The 22,986-nt window shown below is 36.3% G+C and overlaps 1 protein-coding gene across 2 annotated transcripts in view; it reads left to right on the top strand.

Moving 5' to 3' along the window:
• BLM (BLM RecQ like helicase) overlaps positions 1-22,986 on the top strand; it is a 66,199-nt gene that overhangs the window by 18,751 nt on the left and 24,462 nt on the right. Inside the window, exons 4-10 of one of the 2 annotated variants that reach the window (XM_069098662.1) lie at positions 4,556-4,724; positions 5,982-6,109; positions 9,404-9,536; positions 11,314-12,077; positions 16,938-17,129; positions 20,726-20,844; positions 22,468-22,581. In XM_069098662.1, the coding sequence (XP_068954763.1) occupies positions 4,556-4,724; positions 5,982-6,109; positions 9,404-9,536; positions 11,314-12,077; positions 16,938-17,129; positions 20,726-20,844; positions 22,468-22,581 (1,619 nt within the window). The remainder of the gene's footprint in view (positions 1-4,555; positions 4,725-5,981; positions 6,110-9,403; positions 9,537-11,313; positions 12,078-16,937; positions 17,130-20,725; positions 20,845-22,467; positions 22,582-22,986) is intronic. The other variant, XM_069098661.1, reaches the window with a different exon arrangement.

Here is a 22,986-nt window from a genome sequence, read left to right as displayed (position 1 = left end):
AATATTCCACTCCAAGGACTTCCTTCATTTTTCATGGTAGCTGCCAGGTGTTGTGTGACTATGATCCCTTGGTACTTGAACTACTTCTTTCTCAGTACTTCCAGTATTTTTTATTTGATGTGGAAACTCTGGATTTTGGCAGTGACATTCCTAGGGACTTCCTTTCTGTAGGTAATTGGTGTAGTTATTCTATCTTTTCCTCAGGGATCCTTACAGATCTGGAGAGTTTTCATTTATGACATCTTGAAATATAGTATCTGGGCTTTTAAAAAAAGTTAGTGATTTTTCATAGAATTGAATGATATTTAAATTTTCTCTTCCTGACCTGATTTTAAAGTCTGTTGTTTTTGATATCAGGTATCTTACCTTTCCTTCTATTTTTTTCAATCTTTTGATTTTTGTTGTAGTATTTCTTGCTCCCTCCCAAAGTCATTGATTTCTGTTCTATTCTAGTTTTCAGCTAGCCCATTTCCTGGGCAAGGTTAACCACTTTCCTCTTCTAACCTATTAATTCTCCTTCCAATTCTTTTCTCAAGAACTTCCTTTAATTATTTATCTCTTCATTTCTTTTAGGTATTCATTGTATTTATTTAGGTAGTCCTTGTGGAGAATCTTTTGTTTTTTCTTTTGAGTCACTGTTTTCAGTTGTTACAGCATGACTTACCTTTTAGAGGATCTCTAATTTGCAATAATTTTTTATATCAGTTGGTGTTTTCTTTGATTTATTCATCTTTCCAAATTTAGTTCCTGAATTGGGACTTGTGACAGGGCCAGTCTCTACCTCCTGCTGCACTTCTATCTACTTTGTCTCCAGTTTTTTTGCCAGTACAAAAAAAAATCCTCATGAATATTTTAGATGTGTATGAGACCTTTTCTCTCTGTCTTGTACCTTAGCAGTGTGATCTCTGGGCCAAAGAGTATGAACATTTAACTTAACTTTTGTACATAATTCCAAATTGCTTTCCAGAATGACCGAATCAATTCAGAACTCTACCAGCAGCGTACTTAATGTATTTGTCTTTTCATAGCCTTTCTCCTTTTTTTTGTCAGTTTGCAAAGTATGAAGTAGAATCTCAGCTGTTTTGATTTGCAGTTTTTTGTTATTAGTGGTAGCACGTTTTCTTATGATTATAATCATCACATATTTGATACAAAGATTTTTTTTCCTAATTGATGCTTTCCTTTCTTATCATAATTGCATTGATTTTGCTTGTGCAAAAGCTTTTCAGATTTGTATATGGTGGTCAAAATTCCAATATCTTTTAACTGCTAAATCCAATAGCTTTTTCTCAAGCCTGCTTCTCCTTGACTTCTCTGTCGACATTGAACCAACTTCTGGATCTTCTCTCTTCCCTTGGCATCTGTGATACTGTACAGTCCCAGTCTTTGTCCTACCTATTTGAGTGTTTCTTCTCAGTGTCCTTTGCTAAATCATCATCCATATCCCAACCACCCTCCTAAGTGTGAGTGTCCCCTGATACTCTCTTGTAACATTTTCTCTATCTATATTCTTTCTCTTGATAAGATCATCTTTCACATTCTTTCAAAGCCTTCCATTAGTAACCTCAGAATTATCCTAAATATTTTCTCTCCTTTACTCCCATTTCATATACAGTCAGTTGCCAAGTCTTACTGATTCTACCTTTGTGATATTTCTCACACTTAACCCTGATTCTTCATTTACATTGGCCCTAGTTAAGCCCAGTCTCATCTGGACTAATAGCTGCCTCATTGGTCTCCCTGATTGCTATCTTTCCCTGTTCGGTTTCCAAAATAATCTTTCTATGGCAAAAGTTTCATCGTGCCATTTCCCTACTCAGAAATCTTTAGTGGCCCCTTCCTTATCAGATAAAATACCAGTTCATTAGCCTCTCATTTAGCCTGATTTCAGCCTGCCTTTCCAATTTTGTTTCATAAGACTTCCTTTCATGCATTCTACATTCCAGGCAAACTAGACTATTTATTAAATATTTCCCAAACTCAGCATCCTCTGCTTCCATGCAGTCACACAAGCTACCCCTATACCTAGAATGCACACCATTATTTCAGCCTTTCAAAACTCCTGCATGACTCATTTCACCTTATCACTTCTATGAAACCTTCCCAGATCCTCATAATTATTGGTATTCTCTCCTTCACATTACCTTGTATTAGCTTACCTGTAGGAAGCCTTTAGCTCTCTACTTGAAACTAATAGGCAGTAGCTCTATTTATGCCTGCAGTTGTGAAAACAAGACTTCACTTTGAAAGTCTTCAGTGTCAGTATCCTAAGAGGCCACAGGATGGGGCTTTTATTCCATGAAAGTCTCTTGCTATGGTAACTCTGTGTGTGTGTGTGTGTGTGTGTGTGTTGTTCTATAAGGTATTCAATGTTCAATGTAGATTTCTCCCTAGTTTTTCTTTATCCATATTTGTCTGTTTTGCACCCTTAGATTTCCCTTTTCTTGCTCCCTTACTGATTTATGAGGTATGGCTGTTTAAAAAAAAAAAAGCTATTTTTATAGTCATACATTATGCATTGGTTCTATGTTTTATAAACATGTCAGAACTTATATCTATACAAATGTCCCCTTCAATGCAGTCAATTTGGAAAGATATGTATGTTTTATAATAATCCCACCACTGCTCAAAATGTTTTTAGAATTCCTCTTTTAGAATTGCCTTTACAATTTCTTGAGTAAGAAGTAAGGGATATTCTCTTGAATGTCTTAAACAATCCAAGTCTTAATGCTTTAAAGGTGAATTTGCCTTAATGAAGGTGGGGGGAGTAGGGAACAAAAGTTATTTGGAACCAATGAAGTGGGTGGCCCCACTTGGTAATGTGTTCTTGGTCAAAGAACAGAGTGTGACTATAAAGTAAGGGAACTAATGTTCTTTTATAGCTTCTTAAGTGTTTCTGAATGTAATTCCAGAAATATTTTTCATAATAGCAGCATTGTTGTAATAATCCTGCCAAAATGATTGCTTCAAAGGACATTGATTTAGTCATTTGAGTTCTGGTATGTTTATTTTTCAAAAGTCAGTCTGATTATTATACTCTTTACACATATTTTATTGTTTGTTATTGAGTATAGTTTTATGTTCTCTTTCTTAAGTTAAAAAGCAGGCAGGCAAAAAAATTTTCTAAACTAAATTAAGAAACTACACTATGCGTCAGCTGTATTATTCAGTATTGTCTCATACTGTTTAAAATAACTAAACAGTATAGAATACCTGAGGGTATACCTACAAAAGATACACAGGAACTATACCAATATAAACATAAAACGCTTTTGGGGAGGCTAGGTAGTGCAGTGAATAGAGCACCGGCCCTGGAATCAGGAGGACCTGAATTCAAATCCAACCTCAGACATGTAACACTAGCCATGTGACCTTGGGCAAGTAACTTAACCCCAGTTGCCCTGCCTTCCCCTTCCAAAAAGCTAAATAAATAAACATAAAACACTTTTTAAACAAAGAAAGTTAAATCTAAATAATCAATGCAATATTTATTGTTCATGGGTAGGTAAAGCCAATAATCACAATTTTACCTAACTAATCTCTTTAATGCCATCCCAATTAAATTACTAAAAAAAAATTATCTTATTGAGTTAAAAAAAATATCAAAGTTCATTTAGAAAAACTTTTAAGAAACCACAGAGGAAAAGATGTAAAGGAAGCAGATCCAGTAATATCAGATCTTAAACTATATTGTAAGGTAAAAGCATTGTTGAAGTATAAAATGAATAATTTGATTATTTTGAATAAAAATTTTCTTGTATAAATAAAACCTATGTGGCCAAGAGTAGAAGATGTGCAGGAAATTGGGAAAAGCTTTCATAGACAATCTTTCAGATAGAATAGGATCAAGTTGGAATATTGCTGTGTAAGAAATGATGAGCTGGTTAATTTAGAAAAACATGGAAAGGATCTGGACTCATGAAAGAAGATGCTATCCACCTTCAGAGTAACAAATGACAAGTAGAAATAAGCATAGTATGATCTTACATATTTGTGTATGAGTGTATATTCATAGATTGCTATGTATAAGTGCATATGTATTCAGACATAATGGTATGCTTCGGAGGGGGGGAGGGGGCAAAGTAAAAAGTCCACAGCAGAGAACAAAAAATAAAAACTGGGCAGCTTTGAAAAAAATATATAGTGTTATATAGATTTTCTTGAAATGGAAATTTATTGCTTTATATGGAATCCTCTCTTGTTCTGCTGTGTACATGGCAATTTTTTTTCTTTTCTTATTTTGTACTTAAGTTTAAAATAAATTTTTAAAAAGGATTTAAAAATTGTTTTTTAAATTATATGACCTTCTTTTCTTCCATCCCAGGAGGGTCAGTGACCCTTAACAGAAAAAGGGTTCCCTACCCTCTGATTTAAAAGATATTAGAAGAACTAAATAGGTTTTATTTTATTTATAAACATTAAAGTAACTGTACACATGAGCTATTTATGGATTTGAGGTTTTCTTTCTAAAGATTCTTTTAAGCACTCAAGTTACTACTATCTTTCTTCTATTAATTATGGAAATGATCTATGTTCATTAGCTGTTTTGTTTTAGATGACAATGAAAAGAAGAACCATCCTGAAGGAGTTGAGCAACATACAGTTGATGGATCTTTAGTTGTTGACTCTGAAGAATTTAACGAAGATGATTTTGATATAGATTGTATTCCACCTTCTCCAAAAGGAGTGTTTTCTTCCTCTTCTTCCTCTTTGATGTGCCTTAGGTAAAATAGCAAACACTTCTGTTTATTACTAAAGTGTCTTAAATAATTTAACTTGGCTAAGTTGTGTAACATTTTCCTAATCCTGTACATTAGTGTGTTCTGTTTTCTTGTTTGCTCCTTCTGTAAAGAGAAAACCCCAAATCACTTCTCAACTTTTACATTTAAAATCTTCATGGGCCTCCCAATTGTTTCGTGTGATTGTATTTATAATAAAGATTATATTACAAAGAATCATTCCTGGGTTTCTGAGACTAGATGAAGCATCACTGACACCCCTACCCTTATGAGCAGTAAGGAAAAATAAGTGCTTTGGACCCAATGAGGTAGGATTGTCCCCTACTCCCGTTATTTTTGTTTGTTTGTTTTTGCTTTTTTTGGAGCGGGGAATTGGGGTTAAGTGACTAGAGCATCACCAGTTAAGTGGTCTTTCCTTTCCCTAATCTGACACCTTCCATTGATTGATAGTAAGTATCTTGTGCTATTTCTCCCTAATTAGGATATGGCAAAATTCCACTATGTTCCATAGCAGGAGAAGCAAATTGTTGTGTATTATCCTACACCACCCCTTTTCTGCTCATGCATTTTTAAAGAGATGATTGGTTAGAATTTAGAGGTTGTAAGCAAAGTCAAGGCATGATTGTCATTTGATAGGACAAGGGAACTATAAAACATTTCTTGTCCCCTCCCCCCCCAAACACTTGAAACTTTAAATAATTAAACTCTCTTAGTTATAGAGTCCCTTTTCTTTGTTAGATTAATTTTTATTGATAATCTTTTGGTTTTGCATTATCTTCATTCTCACCAAATCTCTTCCTCTCTCCTCCTAGGGTTATCTCTTATAAGAGAGAATGAAAAGGAAAAAAGCATTCAACAAAACTAATCATATCAGTCATGAAAGTAGCTGCAGTGTTCCACATACAGTCTCCCATTCTGCAAAGGGGATAGAGAGGCTCGTTTTTATACTAAAGAAAGACTCCTTATTAAGTGCTTGTTGTGTGCAAAGGACTAGGAACTTGTTTCAAAAGATTATTCATTGAAGGAATTAGTTTTACTGGATCAACAAAATATTTTTGTTTTGCGCCATCCATGGAATATGGAAAATAGCTTTGTTATGTAGGGAACTTTATAATTAAATTTTATCTGTACATTATTGTCAGACCTGTCATGGAGGAATATCAGAGACAAAAATGAGATATCCATAGAAATACATTTTTGATTAGTCCATGTTATAATTATTTTCTATTTTGTTATTTGCAGTACTCTAAAGGAGACTACCATCTGTGATGGGAAAAAAAATTCTACTAAGCTATCAAGTTACATTTCATCAAAATCTGAGAAAACAACTAGCTTACAGCTAATAGAGGAGACCAGTGCAAAATATGATGGTATGAAAAACATTTTAGATATAGCAAATGTTTGTTATTCACATTTGAGGATGATGAAGCAGCTGAGTTTGTACAAAAGTTTATTTTCCATCTTTGGTCATGCTTTTTAAGTATGATTAATTTTCCATTTATTTTATGATTATTTTCCCTAGTTCTTTTACAGTCTCCCAACTCCATCTTCACTTTCCTCCCTTCCCAAGCTTGACCTTTTAGTTAATCAGTTCAACTCAGTGTAATCCTCTACTCTTAAGTCCTTTGTACTGTTGCTATAAAGGTCTTGGAAATCCCTAACCCTGAATTGCTACTACCATCCTTTGCCTCAACTGTAATAATTAGAGAAAGTCATGCGACCGTACTGGCTAGTCCACTATAAAGTCTCAGGCCCTCATTTTGGCAAGGGAATTGTTTTGTTCTTACCTACCTGCCTCTTTTCCAGTTCTCACATTGCTTATTCCTTCTTTAAACCTTTCTCGTTTGGAATCAGAAAGACCTAGGCCTGGAATCAGGAAAACACGAGTTCAAATCCAACCTCAGACAATTTATGTAATTTATGAAACTTTTCTCAGTAGTAGAAGGGATTAGAAATATATATATATATGAGGGTATATGGGAATATGAATACATATGTGAATGTGTGTATATATTTCTACAGGTATACATAGATAGAGGGCACAGGACCAATTTAACAGGAAGGGATGATACTTAAAAGGTGAAATTAAGATGTGAGAGAGGAATATAATGAGAGGAGATGGGGAGAGACAGATTGGGGTAAACTATCTCATACAGAAGAGGTAAGGGAAAATAGTTACAATGAAGGGGAAGAATAGGAAGGCAAAAGGGAATGGGTCAACCTTATTCCCATTGAATTTGGCTTGAGGAGGGAATGAAATACATACTAAATAGGGTATCTCACCCTCCAGGAGAGTAGGGGGGAAGGGGATGATAGGTTGTACATGTGTGGCTAATGCAAAACAATAACATAGGAGATATATTGTAAAAGACCAACTATATTTCCCTCCCTTTTATCCCACCTCCCACTTGTTCTATTCTCTACTTTGATCCCGTCCCTTTTCAAAAGTGGGAGCTTCCAATTTCCCTCCCCCCAAGCCTGCCCTCCCTTCAATCATCCCCGCTCTCATCCCCTTACTCCCTCTACTCTCCTGGAGGGTGAGATACCCTATTTAGTGTAATATTCACATATGTATTCATATGCCCATATACCCTCATATATAGACATATATACGTGTGTGTGTGTGTATAAATATATTTCTATTCCCTTCAACTACTGAGAAAAGTTTCATAAGTTACAATTATTGTTTTTCTATGTAGGAATGTTAATAGTTCAACTTTGATAAGTTCCTTATGATTTCTTTTCCCTGTTTACCTTCTCATGCTTCTCTTGCTTCTTGTATCTGAATGTCAAATTTTCTATTCAACTCTGGTTTTTTCAGCAAGAATGCTTGAAAGTCCTCTATTCCACTAAATAACCATATTTTCCCCTGAAACATGATACTCACTTTTGCTGGGTAGGTGACTCTTGGTTTTAATCCCAGCTCCTTTGCCCTCCGGAATATCATATTCCAAGCTCTTTGATCCCTCAGTGTAGAAGCTGCCATATCCTGGGTTATCCTGATTGTGTTTCCACAATATTCAAATTGTTTCTTCCTGGCTGCTTGTAATATTCCCTCCTTAATCTGGGAATTCCAGAACCTGGCTATAATATTCCTAGGAGTTTTCTTTTTGGGATCTTTTTCAGGAGGTGATCAGTGGATTCTTTCAACCTCTGTTTTGCCCTCTGGTACTAAAACATCAGGGCAGTTTTCTTTGAGAACTTCCTGGAGGATGATTTCTAGGTTCTTACTTTGATCATGGCTTTCAGGTAGTCCAATAATTTTTAAATGATCTCTCCTGGATCTATTTTCCAGGTCAGTGGTTTTTCCCATGAGATATTTCACATTGCCTTCTATTCTTTCATTTGTTTGGATCTGTTTAACAATATCTTGATTTCTCATAAAGTCATTAGCTTCCATTTGCTCCAATCTAATTCTGAAGTAATGATTCTCCTCAGTGAGCTTTTGAGATTCTTTTTCCATCTGGCAAATTCAGCTTTTTAAGGCATTCTTCTCCTTGTTGCCTTTTTGAGCCTCCTTTGCCATTTGAGTCAGTCTGTTTTTTAAGGTATTATTTTCCTCAGTCAGGCTGTTGACTCTCATTTCATAATTGTCTTGCATTGTTCTCATTTCTCTTCCCAATTCTTGCTTCTTCTTTTATCTGCTTCTTAAGGTCCTCTATGGCCTATAACCAGCTTGTATTTTCCTTTGAAGCTTTTGGTGCAGGAGTTCTGACTTCACTGTTTTCCTCCTGTTCCATGCTTTGCTCTTTTTTGTCCCCAAAATAGGAGTGTAATGTTGGAATCTTCTGTATGCTTTGTTTCCTTTGCCTGCTCATTTTGCCACTCAATTACTTGACTTTTGGGCTTTTTGCCACAGTAGGACTCTGCCACCAGACAGGGGAACTTTTGTCCCAAATGCTGAGGTTTTCTCAGCTGCCAGAGGTATTAGATGGGTGCCCTCTCTGAGGTCTCCACACGCTCTGGCAAGCTGGACACACACCCCAGTACCTCCACCCTAGACTGCAATCCAGATCCAAGAAGGTTAAAGCAAGAGCGATTACCCCTCAGACTGGTGCTTGGTCCCTCTACATTCTGCAGGCCAGGAGCTGAAGCCCCAACGTGGTGCTGCCAAGCAGGTGTCTCAGTGGCTTCTCGCCCCGGGGAAGGGGTGGGGGGGTAAAAGCCATACACTCCCACTTACTGGTCCCAAAGTCCAAACTGCACTGACCTCTCACTTTATCCTTCGCATCTGTGTGTTGATAAATCTGGAAACTGCCACAGCTGCTGCTGATCTGGAGTCCCTCTGGCCAGGCCCACCCTGGGGCTAAAGAATCAGCATGGGGCTGGGCTCAGCTCCCAGAGCACTGTGCTGGCCGCTTGCAGCTGGCATGCTGGGCTGTCCTCAGCGGGAGGTTAGCTTCTCTGTGTCATTTTGTGGGTTCTGCAGCTCAAAGTTTGTTTAGAGTCCCCTTTATACATGGATTGGGGAAGGTAGAAGCAGGAGCTGCAGGGAGGTAGTGCTTCTATCCGCCCCCCCCCCCAGAGTAGAACTTTAATGTAGTATGGTTAATAGTCTTCATAAAAAATATTTAATGTTACTGTTTCTAATCATCCAAATGGCTCTTTTTATATCTTAAAATGTTGCTCATTAAGAGAAACTCAAATGTAGTATTATTTTGCAGGTAAACTGATAACTTTGCAACAACAGCTTTTTCACGTGATGGAGGACATCTGTTCATTAGTCGATAGTATTCCTGCTTATCAACTTCAAGGCTTGGATTGCGGCAACAAACTTCTCCAGCATCGAGATCTTAGGTGTCTGAGTTTTTCTTATTTGGTATACATATTCTATCTATGTACAAAATATCTGTGAGGTGGTGTAGCTACTCAAAATTTTTTTAATCTTTCAAAATATTTAAGAATAATGTATGTTGGGGAGGCTAGGTAGCACAGTGAGTAAAGCGCCGGCCCTGGAGTCAGGAGGACCTGAGTTCGGTTCTGGCCTGAGACACTTAACACCCACACAGAAATACTAGCCGTGTAACCTTGGGCAAGTTACTTAACCGCAATTGCCCTCCAAAAGGAAAAAAAAGGAATAATGTATGTGTGTGTATCTGTGTACACATATGTGCATGTGTCTGTATGTATTCCAGACATCCCTGTGAATGTACTTTTCTTATAGTAGGTTTTTAGGGGTGAAAGGCTTGGGAAACATTGGTCATTGGAAATTATGGAAAATGACTTTATTAGCTATAAAAGTGAATAGCAGGCAACTAAAAATTAGTTTATATGAAGTGGGGAAATTGAAAAGGGCTTGTGCAGTTTGAGATTCCTGAGACAAGTATTTTAAGCCTTTCAAGGAATGAGATAGGGAGGGAGGTTAGGGGTAGTGAAGAGAGAAAAAAACAACAGATAGTTGTCCTAACCCTCCCTCCCTCCCAGATTCTTTTTTTAAGACTTTTTTAAGACAATGGTAGTAGTGATCCCACCTTTGATAGAACCAAGAATAAGAGAAAAATTCTGACTTTCAGTCCTTTTTAATAACAAAAAGCTACTTAGAACAGGTAGTTGCAGAGAAGACAAGTAGCTTAAGTTAAGGGTATAAAAGCAGCAATACTTTGAGTACAGTATAATGAACAATGTAATAATGTAAAAAATAATAAAAAAAAGAGTAGAATAACAAAGGGTCATTGTCTTCATGGAAAGAGAACACATGCTAAAGAAATAGTTGAAATTAGAATTGCTGAAAGTATACTTTATCATTCATGTATTTTGATGTAAAAGGGATCCATTTTAATTTATAAAGTTTAAATATTACTGCCACTCTGAAGTTTATTTAATTGGAAAATTTTTTTTAAATCTGAAAAGTTGGAGTTTCATCACCTGGACCATTTCTCTGGACCAGCAGTCTCCAACAATTTTTTATTGTGCCTGTGAGCTTACTCTTAACTAGATACATAATCTTAATTGAATTCCCCAAATAAGAACTCCCAGCATCCAAATATCTACCAGCCTTACCTTTTGTCTGTCATCCCCAAACCCAGCCATGGGAGTGGATAGATATTTATGAGACCCAATAATCTTCCTTTTTCTACCACTATGATATGGAAGCCCCACCTTTCTATCAAAATTTTTACCTAGCCTCTTGAAAATAAGCAAAGGTAAGTGAAGACCTCCATTTAGCTGGGAATTCTGTCTAGATGATCTTAAATTGGCCATATAGTTATATAGGCTATATAGTTACTATTTTAAATCATTACCTTTTTAAAAATATCCCTTTAGTTCACATTTTTGAGGTAAGAAAAAAATGATTGTTTCTTTTTTTTTTTCTTTTGCCTTTTGGAGGGCAATTGGGGTTAAGTAACTTGCCCAAGGTTACACGGCTAGTTTTTTTGTGTGGGTGTTAAGTGTCTGAGGCTGGAATCGAACTTGGGTCTCCTGACTTGGGCTTGCACTTTACTCATTGCGTCACTTAGCCGCCCCAAAAATGATTATTTCTTAAAACAATTTGAAAGGTAGAGTGAATGAGAACTGAATGTACATTTTTATAGCCAATAGATTTTGACCTGATGTTTTTTTTTTCTTTCTTTAGAAGAAAACTCTTAGCTGATGCAAATTCCAGCAAAAATGACACCAGTCCTCTGCCCTTGAATTGGATATACCAGCCTGATTCACAGGATCTGTCTGTAAATGGCAAGACAGCTTTTTCGTCTCTGCATTCATTTCAAAAGGTCAAATCTCCCTTCACAGGGAATTTAGTAAGAGAGTTTAAATCTCTACATCTTCCTTCTAATCCTGTCTCTACTACTGATTGTCAAGGAAATTTTCTTGATAAAACTACAAGGACATTTCCAAATCTGGATGTTTCAACAGGGGTGCACAGCACACAAAGAACTACTCCAGAAAAGTCAGAGCTGTCATCTGCCAAGACTAATGTCTCTGAAAGAATATTACTCAGTTCCCAATCACCAGAACCTTTTATTAGTAGCAATTCTGCTGAAATATCAAAGACAGAAGAGAAATATAAAAGGTCTCATCTCCTAGGCAATTTTCTCACAAGCACTGCTATAAAAGATCAGAATAAACATATTAATTTGGTTAATGACCTGAGAAGTGGCAATTTTTCTGAAACCCAGGATATTGATACTTTTGATATAGATGATTTTGATGATTATGACTGGGAAAACCCAAGTTATAATTCAGTAGAGGAAGAATCATCCAAAAATATATATCTGCCTATTCGGGAAGGTCAGCCAATTAAATCATTTTCAGAAAGAACTCCTATGACCAAGACAAACTGTTTCTCAGTGGTACCTGCTAACCAGAATAGAAGCATCTCAATCCAGAATTGCCCTGGTAAGTTAAAATGTTAAGTGTTAGTGTGCTGGTCCTCAAGATTCATTTAAACACAAGGTTCTGTGATTCTAAGACAGATTGTCCAGAAGAGGAATTTCATTTCATACCAAACTTTCAACTAAGAATCACATTATTTCTATGCAAGTTTGTGCTTTATAAATTTACTTTGTAAATTATAAATCTTTTTCCCCCAAAAATCTTATTTTGTGGCTTATGGTCACTGTAGTTTTATAAAATATGAAATTATAATTGAGTCTTTTGCAACAAGAAAACTAAAGTCATTATTAGTGTTTTACATTTAAATAGTTTTTTATTGTCCCTACAACAATTAGGCTAATGATTCTTTGGGACCAGAAGAAAGCAAAAAAAATTTTTTTCATGAATTTTAAGTGTGAATATTTTGGAATTACTAAATTGTTAAGGATCTAGTTTAACAGAAGTTGAAATTTTACATACTAAAAAAATCGTAAAGCATAGACCTAATGAGTTGTGAAGTCACAATTTTCATAAAAATAAATAAACCTTGTGTAAGAAATTTGGAAATGTTAAATTAGCCGCTGAAAAGAAGAGTTATTTGAAAAGAATAACAGATGAAAGCCAGAACATAATGAAACCTTACATCAGCCCTATAAAACTTTACAAGAAATTTTTTTAGCTGAAATAACTTTGTGTGCAAAATTTCATAAAATCCTGTTTTTAATGCATTGGTATCATGAAGATTCTGGTTTGTTTTTTTAACCTTTAAAATTGCACATTAATTGATTTATTTTTGTAATATGATGAAATAATGTGTCATAATTGATGTACAAAATAATCTTTATGAGACAGTTGAGTGTTGCAGTTAGAGTGAGTGCCAGAGCTAAGATTAGTGTATTTTGTTCTCTACACTGAACTAGAATGGTGGCAGTAGGAATCAAAAAAGTCATTGTGAAGGAAGAATCAACAGGACTTAGTGACTAACTCACTGTGGGAGGTGAGGAAAAGGAAGGATGAGATGGCTGTAACTGGTCACTGAAAGAATGGTTTTACCTTTAACAAATGGGGAAGTCAGCAGGTGGGAACCTTGTAGGTGGAGCTGGCATTGGGAAGAGAAGAATTCTGTTCTCAATATGTTGAGTTTAATGTGATAGGGCAAATGTGTATGGGAGAGAAGGCTTTTCTCATTATTTGTGTCACACATTTCCCCCCAGTCTTTTGCTTTCCTCTGGAAATTTTATTACATTTAAGTATGCAAGAGTTTTTGTACTTTTGTGTGTTCAGACATCCATCTCATTTCTAAAGACTTCTACTCCTCCCTAGCTATTTGTCTTCTTTCCACAGCTAGGATAAGTATATTATATTTTACCATAATATGTGTTGTGAAGTATGAGTTAAAGTTAATTTTTCCCTGCATTAATATCCATTGTCCCAATCACCTTTTGTAAAAAAAAGTGATTCCTTTTACTAATAATCTGTTATTTCAAGGTTATTATCTATTATTAAGCCCTATTGTGATGCATAATCATGGTGTGTAGGTGCAGGTTCTTCCATGCTTGAAAGAGGCTTAAAACTTCTCAGAGCCTTCAGGGCTACCCTGTATTTGCAAAAGAATCACAATTTGTACATCAGAGTTTCTTGTAGAAGATGAAGAAATGCAGAAAATCTAAACTGTATCAACATTTCTTGATACTTGGTGACTTAAATGCAAAGACAGTCATAGATAAGAACAGTGAAAAATTGGATAGTATAGTTCAGGAGTAAGAAGAGAGAGGCCAAAGGTTTGTAAACCATATGGAAGCCTGATGCCTGTATATCCCAAATACTTAGATAAAAGAATTGGAACAGACTAGACATGGGGAACAAACAAAGTCCCCCAAAATGAAACTGATTCTATTTTAATATGTAGGAAACGATTCATATTTATGTAGAAATTTCTGAAATCACCTTACCAGTCAGACAACCAACTTGTTATGCCAAGATAGCAAAACTAAAAGTTAAGAGAAAGTAAAAATAAGAAGATATGGTATACAATTAAGACAGCTCTAACTTGACAAAGTATGTTGTTGACATCAACAAAAAAATAGACATTTATATAGACTATTATAATTTTCCAAGGAAGTTTAGCTTACATAAATCAGTTGTCATAATGAGAAAACCATTGAATTCTAGCCACTACCTCAACCCATAAACATCTGTTCTCCTTGCCAGACAAAAAGAGATAATGTGACATAAAGTTGAATGGAATATAACTCATTTGGTAAAATCTTATTTAGGAGGATAGTAAAAAACTATAAGTAGCACCTCAAAACATCAAGAAGCAGGGAAAGAAAGATAAATTTAAATAATATTTGGTGATCAATGCAATTAAGCAAAGTCATCTCAGACATTTAAAGACAACAGAAAAAATGGAAAAGATCTATAAACATTTTTACAATAAACATCACTGTCAAAGGTAGTGGAGCTGCCACATTTAGTTTCTAACAGTGCCTTCCCAGTAGTGGGAAAGAGGGAATGGCACTGAAATAAAAAGACAGGAAAAACAGCTGGATCAGATCAAGTACACATCGTATATATACTGCATACTGTAGACAGACAATAAAAATATGAAGGTGTTGTGAGATAGATTCTCAGGATATCTGAGAGAGAAGATACCAAAGATACAGGAAAATCTTAGACCTTGTGACAAGAAAGATGAGTAGATTTGAGAAAGCTGAGTATGCTTATAGATCTAGAATTAGAAAGGACTTTGTAGCCATATATGTTATAAGGTAAGCCTCTATCTTCATTAAGATAAGCCTTGATGAAGGAATAAGAATGGAATAGGCAGGCTTTGCAAACAATATTCCACAATAAATCATATCTTTACTGTCACACAGTTGACTGAAAGTTATAAAGACAAAATCCCACTGTATTTTTTTATGATAGAAAAATTAGTTGAAAATAAAAGCTGTTCTCCAACAGTCTATGTCCTATATGTGTAAGAATATTGAAAGAATTAACAGTAGAGATAACCTTGTTTAAGCTCTAGTTATTAATATCAAGAGAAATATAAAACAATGAGGCATAGTCTTACAAAAGGTGTTTGCCAAAATCACAATGTCCAGCATAGAATCCAAGTAGAAGAAAAGCTTCCTTTAAATGGTGAAGTCTTCCAGATGTTCCTCTTTGTTGATGACATTGTGCTGATTGCATAAAGCCCAGGGATATTTTATATCCTCATAATTGAAATCCACAATCACTCAGACGTTTGGTCTTACTCTCCACATGGGAAAAACCAAGTGGATGAAGAATACCTGTTGTCCAAACCAGTTAACTGAAGGTGGATACACAAGGTGATCCAGGAAGTGTATGAAAAAATGTTAGAACTGAGGAGACTGGCACAGCTTTTCCATGTGCAAGTAGCGCTGCCTGATTCTTCTTTTGTCTTTCCACTTGCTTGTGCCCAGTGTGGGCTACACAGGTTGGTCAGCTAAATACCTCTTCGGGCATGTGTTAATTCCCCAGCCAGCTCTAGCCTCTTTCTTTTGACCCCTACATCCCTCTGTTCTCTCTCCTCTGCCTCCACTATAGACCCAACATATGCCTTTTGTGTCCCCTGACCCAAGCTGTAATGAGGACAGGTAAAACCTAATTCCCCAGATGTAAGGACACAAGGATTTTTTTCAGGACCTCAAAGGGAGATGAATAGAATGTGTATTTTTTAGTACTTTGCTTCATTGCTAGGAAACATAGTTGGCACAACATTCAGACCCCCTTGGAGCTGAGGCCTTAACCAGGGACAAGCAGTCCAGGGACTCAGAATCCTTCCAAGTCTCCATCTGGATGGAAGTTAGATGAAATATGTGCTTCCTATGTCCTACCTCCACCTCAGGAGAGGAGGAGAGTGCACTGCCTGGACCCCCAGGAGTCCTAGGCCATAATTAACAGACAAACCCTGCTTTCAGAATCCATGAAGGGCTTTACCCTCAGGGGAGGATAGATGGAACTATATACTCCACAAAATAAGAGAGCCCAAGGCACACTAAATAGTGTCCCAGGTTAAGAAGGGAAGATAGAGTAGACATCCAAGTTGGTCCAGCATGGGGAAAATTCAGCCTGAAGACAGACTTCCTACTTGTCCACCTGGGTTCTTCCCTTTTTCATAAGAGAAGGGAAACTTTGTCATGGCGAGTAGTTGCTGCAACAAGGAGAACCCTAAGAATGCCCAGTAATGATAGATGCACATAGCAGTAGGAGCAAACACAGAGTTCTCAGGTCTGTAGCCTTGTTCCCAAGATTTCTCCAAACCCACAGGATGTCTTGGAAGAAACCAAAGCCATCCATCACTAGGAAAACATGGTCTACTTTGATATCCTCCTCTTCACCTGGAATCACCTGATTTCCTGATATCCTCCTCTCCAGACCTGGGACCTGACCTCTAGAGACAGTGACCCTGGTCTCTCCAACATGAGGAAAGATGGAAATAAGCACAGCCAACAATACATACCAAATATAACAGAAAGAAGAGGGGAGTCAGAGTAGTTAGAGGAGAACAAAGGGAATATCAAGAAAGCCAAAGGAGGAGAGTTTCAGAGACAGGATCAAGTGTCACATTCTTTAGAGAAATCCAAGCAAATGAGGATTGGATATCTTGATAAGGAGGCCACTGGGTGCCCTTTGAGACAACAGGTCTCTCCTGTGGTACCAAAAACTAGATTGCAGGTTGCTGAAGAAGGGTAAGAAGTTTTAAGGAAGTGGAAGCAGAAAGTATAACTCATTCTGTAGTACTAGATGCTAAACCCTTCCAAGATTTGGAACATGGTATATAGCAAATAGATAAAAATTCTCTTTTTTGCTGCAGATGTGCACTGATTTTCATAATATTGATTCTTTTCTTACAAGACAAATTGGTACAAAATAGACCATCCAGTAATCCAGAACATGAGCGTTTCAAAAGTCTTGATTTTCCACATTCAAAAGAAATGATGAAGATTTTTCACAAAAAATTTGGCCTGCATCATTTTCGTACAAATCAGCTAGAGGCAATCAATGCTGTTCTGCTTGGTGAAGACTGTTTCGTCCTAATGCCCACTGGTATGTATTTATAGATATGAATTGGTAGGAGTCCATTGGCAGATGTTAAATGAAAACACATCTAAGCTCTTGAACAAGAAATAAAAAGTATACGTATATAGTCTTTCAATAGCTGGAGACCTATAAAATTTTTCTGCTGTACTGGGAAAAATACATTTGTCCCCAATACTCTGCTCTTATTGTTAATGTCGGAACAGCTGCCCTCCCACCCTGAATTAACTTGCTGTATTGATAATGAATTGATTTGTTTCTTATTAAATCTTTCCCTTTTTCAAACAGCCTAAATATAGACACTTGCAGTGTTTGTGTTTTTTTGTCTCAGATTCAGTACCCTTTGCTACTGTTAACTTTAGTTTTGGGGGGCAGCTAGGTGGCACAGTGAATAGAGCACTGGCCCTGGAGTCAGGAGAACCTGAGTTCAAATCTGACCTCAGACACTTGACACACTTACTAGCCGTGTGACTTTGGGCAAGTCACTTAACCCCAACTGCCTTCCAAAAAGCAAAAAAAAACAAAAACAAAAAACCAACTTTAGTTTTTGAAAGAGTTGCACAAATACTTATAGGGAGGTTATGGTGAATAAATTTACTGTAAATCACCTTTGCCTTTTTGTATATTTATATAGGATTTATACATTTAATGCTTACAGAAAAGCTTCAAGGCTCCATCTCACATGTCCAAAACCTTTTTAATAATGGACATTCATTCATTTTTTAAACTATTACCTACATTTGAGTTTTGGAAGTCTTTAAAATCACCCAAGCACACTCGCCTTTACCTACAAACCCTAATCCACTAATGTCCAAAATAAAAAAAAATTTATCGATGAGCATGTGGCAAGTATTCCATAACAGGTTAATGATTTTCTTCCAACCATTCATACTGTTCAATGACAAATTAATATTTAACATTTCATAACTATATTAAATATTGGCAAAGCTGAAAATTTTTAGACTGATTTCATATTGCATACTAAATTTTAATCATTAGCATTTCTCAAGTTTCATAAGCTTGCTGGTCATTTTCTGCTGTGCACTTAGTCATATAGCACAGAGTTAAGCATTCCTTACTTGCAAATACAATAAAGAATAAATATGATTTCTATAATAGTAAAACCTTTATGCTCTAAAACTCCCCAGCAATGACTCCCAACTCACTAGTGGTCAACCTGAACTTGAAAACCTGAGAATAAGCGGGTCAGTTTGTCATTAGGCACTACCTGTGATTTTTCTCTGGTCACTTTCAGTGAAAGACACATGATTTATAAACATATATTACTGCTTTCCCTTCACCCCTGCCCAATATGAAGAATACTTCTCCTTACTTCAAGAGGACGTTTGAAATATGACATTAATAAGCACTGTCCTTTCCTCTGTCAGTACAGTAAATTCTGTTATCCGCATTCTATTAACTGGAACTCTTAATTAGCATTTCTTGTATATATGTATGTTTTGAAGCAGGTGTGTGGTGGGTAGATGCAGGCCAAGTTAGGGATCAGAAAACCCTGAGTTCAAAACCTGCCTGAGAAATATACTAGCTGTGTGGCCCTGGCCAACTCAGCCTCTCTTGACCTCAGTTTCCTTATCTATAAAATGAAGGGTTTCTGGATTCTCTAAGGTCCAGCTCTAAATTTATGAACCTATAATGTGCAGAATGATAGCACCAAGGCACTGAAAAAAAGAGAAATAAAACCCTTCTAATGAATATGCATAGTCAAGCAAAAAAACAAATCCCCACATTGACCGTGTCCTAAAAAAATATGTTTCATTCAGCATACTTTATCAGTCTGTTAACTCCCTTTGAGGAGGTGGACAGCATTCTTCATCAGTCCTCTGGAATTGTAGTTGATTATTGCATTGATTAGAATTCTTAATTAAATCTTTCAGAATTCTTCACTTTTACAGTGTTGTTGTAGTGTAAATTATTATCCTAGTCCTGTTCACTCTACATTAGTACATGCGAGTCTTCCTAGGTTTTTCTTCTCTTTTGTTTCTTACACCCCATTAGTATTACATTACCTTCATATATTATAATTTGTGAGTCCCCCACTGATGGCATCCCCTTAGGTTCCAGTTCTTTACACGACAAAAAGAGTTGCAAAAAACTTTTTTGTACATAAATGATCTCCTTTCTTTCATTTCTTTGGGCTATAAGCCTAGTAGTACTTACCTTCTTTTTTGAAGAAAAAAATATTACATGTAATGATATTTTCAACATTGATTTTTATATAAGATTTTGAGTTCCACATTTTTCTCCCTTCCCTCCCCAAGACAGCAGTCAATTAGGTTATATACATGTACATCCTGTTAAACATATTTCTACATTAGTCACGTTGTGAAAGAAGAATCAGAACAAAAGAGAAACAACCAAAAAAGTGAAAATAGTATTCTTTGATCTGTATTCAGACTCCACAGTTTTTTCTCTGGATGTGGATAGCATTTTCCATCATGAGTCTTTAATCATTGTCTTGAGTCATTGTATTGCTCAGAAGAGCTAAGTCTACCATGGTTGATCATCGCACGATGTTCTCCTAGTTCTGCTCACTTCACTCAGCATTAATTCATGTAAGCCTTTCCAGACCAGCCTAGTTGAACCTGTCTTGCCAGGGTTCCAGGTCAGGCAGTTTGCCTCCTGTGAGACTGGAGGCCTCACAGATGACCTGCTATACCACTAGCCTGCTGAGCCAGGACTAAGGGGCCTCAGTTGCTGATCTGTGCTGTGGCTAAGAGCCTCCTGCTGGCTTGTCTGGACACTGCCTGCACTGGGTTGCACTCGCCTTTTATCCAAGTGAGACAGACCTTTTCTGAAGTCCTTCTAAGTTATCTTATGCTGGAAAATTGTTTCACTCCATCTTTTTGTGGGTTCTGTCACTCCAGAATTCATTTAGAGTCTTGATTTAACATTGTTTCTGAGGGAAACTAGGAAAGCTCAGGCAACTTCCCAGCTTCTCTCTGGTATCTAGGCTCTGCTCCCCTGCCCTCCCCCTTGATGCTCTTTTTCTTTAAAAACACTATAGTCACTTCCCATTGACTCACCACCACAACCATTAAACCCTCTCTTGTAGCAAATAAGTATATTCAGGCAAAATAAAAATCACCTCTAAAGAGTCATGCTTTAGTGTCACTCTTCTGGTATAATTGGTCACTGCATTGATTTCTGGAAAATTCTGAAGTCTTCTAATGTTGTTTTCCTTTACTTTTTTGTGGTCATCATGTAAATTGCTCTCCTGTTTCTGATAATTCACTATATCAGTTCATACAAGCCTTCCAAAGCTTCTCTGAATTCTTTTATATTTGCCATTTCTTACAACACAATAATCATATGCCATAATTTGTTTAGCCAGTCTACAAACATTACATATGACTGTTCTCTCTGTCTTTTACCTCTTTGGAATATATACCTAATAGTGGTATTATTGGGGTCAGAGGGTATATATAGTTTAGTCACTTGTAGAGTATATAATTCTAAAATGTTGGCAGTATTAGAAAATAACTGGCTACCCTGTTAGGTCATTATGTATCACTTTCTGTTATGACTTTCAGATGTTGGTCTTTATGTTACATAGCTTGACAGAATTTTCTCTTAATTTTTTTTAGGAGGGGGTAAAAGCCTATGTTACCAGTTGCCAGCTTGTGTTTCTCCTGGAGTTACTATTGTGATCTCTCCACTGAGATCACTAATAGTAGATCAAGTGCAAAAGCTAACTTCATTGGATGTAAGTACAGATTCAAACCATTAAAACTTTTTGTGAAAATAACAGTAAAATGATGCTATTAAGACTAAAATGCAATAATCTGGGGTAGCCAGGTAGCACAGCGAGTAAGAGCACCGGCCCCAGTGTTGGGATAACCTAGGGATTGAATCCGGGCTCAGACATTTAGCATCCACCCAGAAACACCTGGCTGTGTAACCTTGAGCAAGTTACTTAACCCCAATTGCTTAGGGGCGGCCAGGTGGCTCAGCAAGTAAGATCACCGGCCCCCAGTGTCAGGGTGACCTGGGGATCGAATCCGGGCTCAGATACTTAGACACCCAGAAATAACTGGCTGTGTAACCTTGAGCAAGTTACTTAATCCCAATTGCTTTAAAAAAAAAATAAAATAAAATGCAATAATCTCTGATTTGTTATTAAGTAATATTGATGAGATATAAAGCACAATAGTTATTTTGCCTTGCATAGTTAAATAAATACTTTGCACATTCTTGTTGAACTTCATAAGATTATCCATCTAATTTTATTTGGATACAAAATTATTACTATAGAAAGATAAGAGATCTCTTTCCATTTTTTTTTTACTATCTAAACTTTTTATCTATATAGAAAGAGTTTTGTATGCTGCCAAGCCAATATAATTCTTATTCTCTTTAAACACTTGAAAGGCATATATGTTGTTATTTTCAAATAGTGCATGTGGGCACAGCTTAGTCCTCATGCACATTTTGGGTCACCATCAGTATCACCACCAGCTACCCCATAGCAAGATCACAGTTTTTCTTCCAAAGAAAACAAGGAGGGGAGTATGACCTATTTAGAACACTAATGCAAGATGGTTTGTATTACATCCCTCTGAACACCATAATGTCAGTACCTTTCATTGTATTTCTCCATAGGGGCATAGGAAGTATGGAGTATAAGATGTGGAAAATACCTTACCAATCATCTGGTCCAACCCCCTCATTTTTCAGATGGGAAAGTTTAGGCCCAGAAAGGTTAAGGGACTGTGAGGAAAGTATACCCTTCTACCAGTTTAAATCTGCTGGTTGTACTTCTCAGTCTGAACTGGCTATACCTCCTTGTTCCCCTGATATTCTGTGTTTCCCTCTCCCAGCTTTTACTCTTCTAGCTCCTGGCTTCTTTGATGGGAAATCTACCTTCCCTGGTATTCCTGTTTACTTTTTTCCTCCTTAGAATGCCAGGATCCTTTTTAGTTTTGCCTATTTTCCATAAATTTATTGGAGATCTTATATCCTGTAAGGGAGATTTGGGTTTCTTGTCAATCTCCCAAGTATCAGTTCTCCTAGGAGAGAAGAGGGTTTATATAATATGTACATTTTCTTTTAAATGTAGTTTTGTCCAGTGTCCCTAGCTACCTAACACCATTTGACCTTCAAATCTCCTCTCTCCTTTGATAACCAAATGCCTGACTCTCTGGGGTCATAAAATATAATTTTTCCAGAAATATTCTTGGAGGTCAAAGCTTATTAAAGCATCCAAATCTGGTTACTATTTTCATATATAATTTATAAACTTCAAATATAAAACTATAAACTTTATAAATTGAATTTAAGTAAATAAATATGTAAAAAAATATATATCATTAAGTATTTTTTTCCCTAGATTCCAGCCACTTATCTAACAGGTGATAAGACAGATTCTGAAGCAGCAAATATTTATCTCCAATTGTCGAAAAAAGATCCAATCATAAAACTCCTATATGTTACTCCAGAAAAGGTTTGTATTATATTGTCATTTTAAAATGTGGTGTTAAAAAATACTCTACTTTTTGAAAGTATGTTGTGTCTATTTTTCTAGATATTATACTTTCTCAAGTATATTCATTTTAGAAGATCTTCCTTAGCATTTATTTACCTAAATGCTAAAAGTGTAACTTTGTTTCTTATGGCATTATTGCCTGAAGTAAGAAACTATTTTAAGTTTATAAAATACATTTTATTGGTAGCTTTTATTTTTATATCACTTTACATATCCCAATTTAGCCTTTTTCCACTCTGCCCCCCAGAGATCCATCCTTCATAACAAAAAATAAAAATTTTATAAATTCATTTCACAAAATTTAGCAACACATTGGGGAAAAAATCTGACCTCTAGAATGTTCCACAGCCATAATCTCTCCCC

The sequence above is a fragment of the Petaurus breviceps genome, unplaced genomic scaffold (assembly GCF_028583685.1).
Source record: "Petaurus breviceps papuanus isolate PSGF00001 unplaced genomic scaffold, PetGlider_PUasm1.0 37, whole genome shotgun sequence".
Lineage (NCBI taxonomy): Eukaryota > Metazoa > Chordata > Mammalia > Diprotodontia > Petauridae > Petaurus > Petaurus breviceps.
This window is presented reverse-complemented; position numbering and strand designations above follow the sequence as displayed.